General features: G+C 53.4%; 2 protein-coding genes across 2 annotated transcripts in view; one reads left to right on the top strand and one right to left on the bottom strand.

Annotated features, from left to right (window-relative positions):
- ATP2C2 (ATPase, Ca++ transporting, type 2C, member 2) overlaps positions 1–1,124 on the top strand; it is a 52,752-nt gene extending 51,628 nt beyond the window's left edge. Inside the window, 1 exon segment of the mRNA XM_010850819.1 lies at positions 742–1,124. Coding sequence (XP_010849121.1) covers positions 742–860 — 119 coding nt within the window. The 3' untranslated portion in view covers positions 861–1,124.
- A 4,038-nt stretch (positions 1,125–5,162) lies between these two features.
- Positions 5,163–9,472, bottom strand: part of TLDC1 (TBC/LysM-associated domain containing 1) — a 22,416-nt gene continuing 18,106 nt past the window's right edge. The window contains exons 7-8 of the mRNA XM_010850866.1: positions 7,870–8,334; positions 5,163–7,386 (exon numbers count right to left, since the gene is read on the bottom strand). Of these exons, the coding sequence (XP_010849168.1) occupies positions 7,273–7,386; positions 7,870–8,334 (579 nt within the window). The 3' untranslated portion in view covers positions 5,163–7,272. The remainder of the gene's footprint in view (positions 7,387–7,869; positions 8,335–9,472) is intronic.

Consider the following 9,472-nt stretch of genomic DNA (forward strand, 5'->3'; position numbering starts at 1 on the left):
TGCAGACAAAAGAAAAAAACAATGTTTTTACAGCTGTTTCCATCCACTGGGAATTCCATCAGCTTACCTTATCTAAAGAAGTGCGAGGACTGTGCCAGGCACCACAGCTGTCACGAATCCTCGACAACAGGGAGCCACGCAGAGGCTCGGGGGCCAGGCCACCTGGATGAGTCGGGGTGGGGCTGGACTGGGAGCCACGGCCTGGGGCGTCTGCCCCAAGAGGGCTCTCTTCACAGCCGAAGTTGGCAGGCCTGCTGCCCGGCTCTGTTGTTTAGTCGCTCAGTCGTGCCCGACTCTTTGCAACCCATGGACTGTAGCCCTCCAGGCTCCTCTGTCCATGGGATTTTTCCAGGCAGGAATATGGGAGTGGGTTGCCATTTCCTTTTCCAGGGGATCTTCCCGGCCCACATCTCCTGCACTGCAGGCAGATTCTTTACCGCTGAGCCACCAGGGAAGCCCAGATCAGAGCCGCCTGCACAGACCAGTAGGTCCTGGTGGAGCTGGCTCTGCAGTGTTCTGCATCCCGGGTTGGAGAGATCTCTGCCCCCTCGGTGGGCATGGACAGTCTGGCCCTCAGCTCCTGGGTCCTGGCCCCTCACCTCTGTCTGCAACTGCCCAAAACTAGAGGACAGAGCTCCGTGGCCACGCCGGGCATTGTGCCAGTGCTGGGCATCGAGGGGCTAGGGACCAGAGGGTATGCCGTGCACTCTCTGACCTTTTTCTCTTTTTGTCTGTTGGTAGATTTATTGCTTTTAACTGGATTGGCCTCGTCTGTGTTCATCTTGTCAGAGCTCTTCAAGCTATGTGAAAAGTTCTGCTGCAGAGGCCAGAAAGCCCAGACCCCCCAGGAAGATGTATAGTGGACCCTGACCCGTGGGAAGGTCCCTAAATCTCTATTTTTATGTGACTGTGGCCCTCCGCCTGCCCCGTCCCTTCCGAGACGTGCCTGAGGACACGCCAGTGTCGGGTCCGCTCACCTGGCTGTTCCTGGGGAGCCGGTGGGGCGTGCAGGCCCAGCCCCGAGTCCTCGGTCCCTGTGTGCATCCGCCGCTCCGTGCTGCCGGGCCCTGGGACGATCCATGAGGAGCCGGCACTATTTATTAAATGATGGTGATTTTTATGAACTGCGTCTGGCTCTGTAATTGTGCCATAGCTTGGTACCGCGCAGCCCCTGGTAGGAGGGGACAAGGGGTGGGGGGTGGGGACGGAGGAGCAGGGGCAGGGTCTGGGCTTCTGGTCACTCTGCCCGTCTCCTCACCCACAAAATGGAGGCTCTGGCTGTCTTTAAGGGTGATGCCAGGGGCCCGATGATCATTCTGTTGGCTTTAATCTGCGCTTACCTATAAGTGGCCAAGTGGGGAACTCACAGCCTCGTGTTCGTGACCCCGGAGCACGTGGTGAGAGCTGGTCACGGCCTGAGCGGCCTCAGCAAAGAGGGCCTGGGCTTCTGAAGCTGAGCAGGGCGTGGCCTCTCCCCCCAGAACCAGGACTTCCCACAGCCTGAGCCCCAAGACTGGTTTTGTTGGTGGTGGGTTTTCTTTTTTTGGCCACACTGTGCAGCATACGAGATCTTAGTTCCCTCAGAGCGATGGAACCCATGCCCCCTGCAGTGGAAGTGTGGAGTCCCAACCACTGGAACGCCAGGCGAGGCCCCAAGACTGCTCTCAACACACGTCCACCCCTGCAGCTGAAAGATGGCAGGGAGATCTGTGGCCAGGCAGAACCGACCACGGGGAACCAGAAACGGAACTCCACCTGCCATGCAATGCGGCCACAGCTGTAACCTCCCCCTCCCTCAGGGTTTTCCAGAGAAATCAAACCACAGGAGAGCAGAGAAAGAGAGAAGGACATTTGTGTTAAGTAATTAATTAGCTCACCTGGTTGTTGGGGCTGGTGAGACCGACGTCTCCAGGGCAGGCCAGAGGCTTGGGCAGCAGTTGGCACTGCCCTGTCCCTGACCACTGGTCTGGGGGCTAGGCTTCCACTCTCTCACTGCCGCAACCTGACCTCCATTGCTGGCTGGGAACCGTAACCCTGCTTCAAGCCGCTGCAGGCTGAGGTCACCTGAGATCACTTCAGGTCAAGAAAGAGAAGGGTGTATCATTATTAATAAAATTCAGAAAGAATTCTCTAATACCAAGAGAAAAAAAGAAAGGTCTAGAAATCAGAAAGGAAGGGAAATTATCCTTATTTCCAGGTATGCCGTCCTACTAGGTGCAATCAGCACAGTGTGCACTTTAAACTGGACAGTCTTGTATGTCAGTTATATCTCAGGAAAGCTGGAGGGAAAAAAGAGAAGTCACACAGCCAAGACATAATAGAAAGATGCTTTACAGTGCTGGGGGAAAATGTCAAAATATCTTTAAAAAAAAAAAGCAAAAACAATCCTTTGAAAATTAAGGCAAAATGTTTTTTTCAGACAAAAAAAAAAAAAAAAAAAGATCCTAATAGCTGCAGGCCTGCAGAGAATTCATGGATAATCAGAAGCAGTGACCAGCAGTGGTTCTCAATGTATGGTTCCCCACACCAGCCATGGCAGCATCACTTGGGAATTTATTAGCAATGTCAACTCTCAGATCCCTACCCAGAACTACTAAACTCTGGGGGTGAATTATATTCCCTCTTTTTATTATAAAAGTGTTTAAATGTAAATGAAAGTTTTTTCAAAAGAAAGAAGACTAGGAGTATGAACCCTAGATTTCACTCTGATTAACCCTATGGACAGAGGAGTCCATGGGGTCACAGAGTCGGACACAACTGAGTGACTAACACAAGACACACACACACACACACACACACACACACACACACACACCCCTTAATTAGTTGTGTGATCCTGGCCAAGTCACTTCATTACAGTACCTTAACTCTTGGTGACTTAGAAATTATAACTGATAAAATGATAACAATAAAATTTATTGTGTTTGTGTCTAACTGTATGCCTAGAATTCTATCAAGTGGTACAAAGGAACAAGGGACTGTTCTCCAGGCAGCAGGGTTGGGGTGTGGGGGCAGGAGGAAAGGCAGTATGGTTTCTGGAGATATATAATATTTCCTATTATAGAGAAGATATATCCCCGACGGCTCGGCGGGTGAAGGATCTGCCTGCAGTGCAGGAGACTCGAATTTCATCCCTGGGTCGGGAAGATCCCCTGGAGAAGGAAAGGGCAACCCACTCCAGTATTCTTGCCTGGGAGAATTCCACGGACAGAGGAGCCTTGCAGGCTACAGTCCAATTGGTCACACGAGAGTTGGGCTCAACTGAGCGACTAAGCGCACACGCAGAGAAGAAAACTGTCACTTCATTCCATCGTGAAGAAGTAAGGCGTTAAGATCTTGGTATATTTATATACCTTCCAGACATTTTACTATCTACATAAACATGTCTTTTTAAGAAAAAATAAAATTTTGACTATTCTGTTAAAAAAAAAAAGGTAGCGGGGACTGTAGGTGATTCTGACGTGGGCTCAAGGTCGAGAACCACTGGATAAAAGAATGCAGCAAGGTAACTGGGTACAAAACTAGGTTGAGAGCCTCCCAGTGTTCAGTCATCGGTTTGCGGGGGTGGGGGCGAGCCCACTCACAGCCAGCGATGACAAATGTACACAGCAAACCTGGGTGTTCCTGTTCTTCGGGAGGAAGCAGCAGCATCAGCCGGTGTCGGTTCTGCCTACGTGCATCAGCATTTAGTGCCATTGTGAAAATACCATCATGATGGTAGCATTCGGGCTGCGTCTCCTGGCATGTGGACCTTACTGCCCCGACCAGGGTCAAACCTATGTTCCTTCAGGGGAACCATGGAGTTTTAACCACTGGACGGCCAGGAAAGTCCCCTATCAAACATTTCAGATGTAGTCAAAGTGCTACCAAAGATCAGACAGAATCAAGCATTTGAAAGGGAAAAAAAAAGGTAGTAACAGAAATAGCTTTTACATCTTTTTATCATAAAACTGAATCACTTTGCTGTATGTCTAAAACTAACAACACTCTAAATCAATTATAGTTCAATATAAAGTAAAAAAAAATGTTAAAGAGAATAAAAAATTTTAAAAAAGGAAATACATTTTTGATGGAGCAAAGATTTAGGAGGAGGACTAGAAAGCACAACAGTAGTAGAAGAAAACGGTTTTTGAGCAGCAGGTACACATAAACTAAATTTTAATGGTGAAAACACGGCCATGGGCACTCCAGGTCTCAAAAGTATAAACTGAGCTTGAAAGAGGTGTGTTGTTTGTTAATATCTAGATAAAAAAGCATGTACCTTTTGATCCAGTAACGTGGCTTTGAAAGGTGCATCCTCCAGACAGAACCACAGAAAGACGAGCATAAACTATGTTCCCTCCAGCGGCGACCAGTTACAGACAGACCATTCCCAAGCCGGGGGTGGTTCAGCGCCACAAAGAATGGGGCATCCATCTCACGGGACGTCACACAGGTGGGGAGAACAAAGGGGGAGATACAGAGGCATTTCTACCCCAAAAAAGGTGAGGGACAGACCAGGGTGTGTAACACTTTACCTCTAGGGAAAAAAAGGCTAGAGGGGCACAGGGGTTAGACTTAGCATTCAGGTCACACTCTTTTGCATTTTGACCTCTTTTGCCATGTATGCATGAGCTAATCTTTTAATCAAAAAGTACAGTGGGTCCATCAACAGATGAATGGATAAAGAAGATGTGATGTGTGTGTGTCATGGAATACACTCAGCCCTTAAAAACCCATGGGGTTCTGCCATTTGCAGCAACACGGACGGACGTGGAGGGCAGTGTGAAGTCAGACAAAGATGGATACGGTCTGGAATCGCTTATACGTGAAATCTAAGAAACAAACTACCGAATCAAACAAAAAAGCCGCAGGCTCACAAATACAGAGAACAAACTAGGGGTTACCAGTGGAGAGGGGCAATACAGGGGGTGGGGAAAAATTATGGGGTTACAAAATCACGTGTGAGACTTTTTGAAAAGTGTAAAGCACTAGAGAATTTAAGCCCTGGAGGAGGAAACAGCAACCCGCTCCAGTGTTCTTGCCTGGAGGATCCCTGGGACGGCGGAGCCTGGTGGGCTGCCGTCTGTAGGGTCCCACAGAGTCGGACACGACTGAGCGACTTCACTTTCACTTTTCACTTTCGTGCATTGGAGGAGGAAACGGCAACCCACTCCAGTGTTCTTGCCTGGAGGATCCCAGGGACGGCGGAGCCTGGCGGGCTACCGTCTATGGGATCGCACAGAGTCGGAAACGCCTGAAGCGACTTAGCAGCAGCAGAGAATTTAAAGCATCCTTCATTCAATAGAAAGAAAAAATTTTCCGAAAAATAACTGGTGGGAAAAAAGTTAACAACAGCCATGCTTTGAAAAGTTGTTTAAAAAGTTGTTTAAAAGCCATGTGTTAAAAACTTAACACAGAGCACTTTTCAGCCCTTCCTTCCAGCACCTTCAGGGACCCTGATCTGTCTCCTGATAAGGGAGGGAGACTGCCTCCCTTAGAACCCAAGCTTTTATCCCCCTTTTATCAAAGAACAAATTCCTCATGTGTTAAAACTAGCACTACGGGTTTCCCAGGCCCAGGAGGGGCGTGGTTCCTCCGGTCACCGGTCAGTGCGCTCAGGCCCTCAGCTCATGTGGTCCCACGGCTGCCCCACGCCCACGTGCCCTCCACAAGGGCACATCGCCCGGGTTACCAAGCGCCTGGGCCGGGCACCTGCTCCTGTCCTATAGCTGAGCTGTCCTGGGAAACCATCAGGCCCCTGGGCATGAACTGCACTCTTGTGAGAAGAGGCACAAAGCAGGAAAATACAGGCCCGGACACCTCCAGCCTCTCTGACAGCCACAGACAGTAAATGGTATTGAATGGACCTTTTAATATTAGCGAGGTATTATTCCACTGCATTTTTATAAAAGATCTGTAACAGACTGAAGACTCGGGGCCTAATTCTTCAGATTATGGTGAGGATATCTGAGGATTCTAACATCCTGTGTCTGCTTCCCATCAGTCAGGAAGCCACAGAATGCACCTGAGAAGCTGTTAAAACTGGCCGTTTTATAAGGAAAGTCAATCAGGACGGAGCATGCGTGTCACTGTCGCGAGCGTGCGTTTCCTTGTGAAGGCCTGTTTGCAAGGCCTTCTGCTTGGGGCTCAGCAGCAGGTCTCATGAGCCTCCTGTAGAAAACGCAAAGCCCACAAGTGCACACAGCTCGCTTCGCTGTGGCTTATAATCGGGGCTGACTCGAGAATAAGGCAGCATTTATTGTCAGATCTGCAGGACAGCATGGAGCAGGGGAAGACAGAGGCAGGTGTCTTAGGGCCGAGCCTGCAACACCCCTGAGCTCGAGTCTCAGTGGGTCAGGTTCTATGAGCCACCCCCGAGGGACGGGGCTGGACTGGAGGGGGCCCAGCCCACCCACATCTCCGCTAGCATGGCAAGGTCATTGTTTACGGCAAGTCCACAAGGCCGAGGTACACACCATCCCCTGGGGGGCAGCATGGGGTGATGCTGGAAGGCCAGGAGCCAGGCCAGTCCTGTCGAGTTGCTCGCCCCCAACTCCTGCGACAGGCCACACGTGTATCAGCATGACTCTCGGCCCTGAGTGTGCCCACATTTACATCAGAAGCAGGACCGCCACTCTGCTGCTCTGCTCACCTCCTGGTTTCCCATGCGCTCCGAGCACAGACCCACCTAAAACAGCTGAGAAAGGCCGACATCCAACCTTACTGAAGACCCAGGTCACTGTCACCTTCAAAATCTCCTGCTATTTCCCCCATTAGTACTCTGCTAACACTTTTTTTTTTTTAGAAATATAGAAATTCCGTATCAGAGGAAGCTACTCCCCAAAGCACAGGAATTCCCAGCTGAGCACCTCTGCCCTTGACAAGAAGAAACGGAGCCTCAAGGCTCTTAACTGGGGGGCCTGAGCAGAGGCCCAGTGACCCCCAGCGAGTGGAAACTTCCCCCTTCACCACTGCAAGAACTCCAGTCCCCAAAGATGGCAGTTCCAGCCAGTCTCAACATCTCAGCGTCCTCTTTGGATTTCATCCCTAGGGACGAGCCAAGTCTAAGGATCAGGTTGCTAGCTGTATGCTCAGGATTCCAGGGGTGACACCCCCACCGACGGACATATGGCAACAGAGGAACTATACTCTGTGCTGACTGGGCACCGCCGGGACCGCCGGGACATGACCCGCACACTCTGGACCAAAGTCAGGCCTCCACGGGACACGGGAGGGTCGGCAGGCTGCGTTCCAGCTCCAGGGTGGCCCGCGCCAGCCGTCATCACGTCATCACGGCTCATCGGGGACCTCCCGGAGCCCTTCGCTGTGGCGGCCCCGCCCACTGGCTTCCAGCAGGGCCCGAGCCTCAGGGTCGATGTCCAGAATGCTCCTGGTTTTCCTGACCTTGGGAAGAAGGAAGGAGGGGTGTGTTCAGCGACCAGAACCAGCCGGTGACGTCCCACCGCTGGCACGTTTCTCAGAGCAGATGCGGGGCCCTATTGATGCCACAAGGGAAATGCAGGAGGCAGGGGCTATGGCCCCGCCCCCACTGTGTCCCCCCAACCCTGGGAGGCCATCGCTGGGAGGTGACGCGGTGCAAGGAGGCCAACAACTCATTGTTAAACCTTGGACTCGGAAGGGTCCCCAGACCCTCCTCAGCTTGCAAAGGAGCCCCCATCCATCTGGGACCCCACCTCCCTGGGGTGGTTCTTTTAGAAGACCCCCCACGGATCCCAAAAGGACTCTCCGCCCAGCTGTGCACCCACAGGCATTCCTCTGGCCAGCGATGGCTGCTGGAAACAAGTCTGGGAAAAACCATCTCCAGGTGGGGTGTGAAAGGTGTGCAAGGGATCAAACTGAGAGAGGGGAGAAGCGCCCCAGACTCACCGACTCTGCCTTTGGGGCCTCTCCCACCGCCCACACCTCCATCTTCTGGAACTGGAAGTCCTCCTGGGCCGACAGCTGAGGGCTGCCGTACGTGGTGCACGTGGGCTTGGCCTTGCTGTGTCCTTTCCCGAAATCGACGTCGATCCACAGCCCAAAGTAACCGTGCTGTCCTCCCATGCCCTGCGGGGGGAGGCGCGTCAGACCCCGAGGCCCACCCCAGCCCTCAGGCCACAAGGGCATGCGGAAGCGAATGCAACTTTCTTCTTTTTTTTTTAAACTGTGAAATAATAGGTATTGGTACAACTGAAGGATCCCACTGCAGGTGCCTAGAACACTCATCCAGGTGTCCTGAGTCCCACCCAGCGGCTCTTTCTCACAGGGCTGCACTGGCAGGAAACACAAGTCAGGACCTCCCTGGTGGTCCAGAGGCTGACTCTGCACTCTCAGTGCGGGGCTGGGGCTGGGTTCCATCCCTGGTCAGGGAGCTAGATCCCACACACCACAGCTCAGTTCGCCCCCACAACTGAAGACCCAGCGCAGCCAAACAAATAAAATATCTTAAAAGGAAATGCAAGGGGCAACAGAGGACAAAAGAATGCAGACGACCAGACCCAGAGGCTGCAGTCCATAACACGAGGGGAGAGCTCCACCCAGCGCTCGCGGCTGGGAAACCCGTGGCCAGGCCCCAGGCCGCAGGCCCCTGTGCTGGAGCAGGCATGCAGGGGCAAAGGAGGACGCTATCCGGCTCTAGGCAAGAGACTGGTGGGAACAGAACCGCTGTTCAACCTCTCTGGTCCCCTTCTCTGGGTGCCACCTCCACCCCCGCCTCTACCCCAGGGCCCTCGGGCACGGAGTTAACACTGAGCAAGGGACCAGGGCAGTCTCCAGCCGCACTCAGGGGCCGCCTCTCCCCGCCAGCCGACTACTGACCCCCTGAGGCCAAGACCCTCGCCCCTGTCGACATTAAAGTGCCCTTTCAGAAGGCGTCTTGGGCCATCGGGGGGCCCGAGGGAGCCCCAGAGAGAACCAGGGAGGAGCTCGGGCCCGTTCCACACCGATGAGGTGGACCCACCTTCCCCGCCCCTCAGCGCTGCAAAGTCAGGACTGGAAATTTCCCAAAGAGATGCTTTTCACTAAGCAGCAGGGAAGAGAAGGAGGCTGGGGCTGCCGGGAGACACCTCTTGCACCCAAGATAAGCATCTGTGTGGGTGCCCATCCCAGCTCCTCGCCCAGCCCTGTCCCCACGTCCCCCACCGTCACCTGTGGGCTTCAGCACTGCCCACTTCTTCCTGCGGCTGAGTCCAGCCTGATGGGTCCAGAGAGCCTAGCCCCGCCCCCGGCACGAGTTCCAGGGCGGCGTCTCCAGCCACAAAGGCCACAGACCAACCACCTGATGACCAGGAAACTGGCGGAACCCGTCGTTCGCACACAAAGCGCAGAAACACCCCAACAGAGGCCCTGTTTTTTTCCAAGGGAGAAGGTCGGTCCTGGCTGTCGCTCCCGGCGTCACCACCCCGAGATCCGGGCAGGATGGACTGGACACCACACGCTGCCCGATGAGCAGGCGCGTGCCCCGGGGCACGTCGGGGCCGGGGCTGTCGCC

The sequence above is a fragment of the Bison bison genome, unplaced genomic scaffold, assembly GCF_000754665.1.
Source record: "Bison bison bison isolate TAMUID 2011002044 unplaced genomic scaffold, Bison_UMD1.0 scf7180017864295, whole genome shotgun sequence".
Taxonomy (NCBI): Eukaryota; Metazoa; Chordata; class Mammalia; order Artiodactyla; family Bovidae; genus Bison; species Bison bison.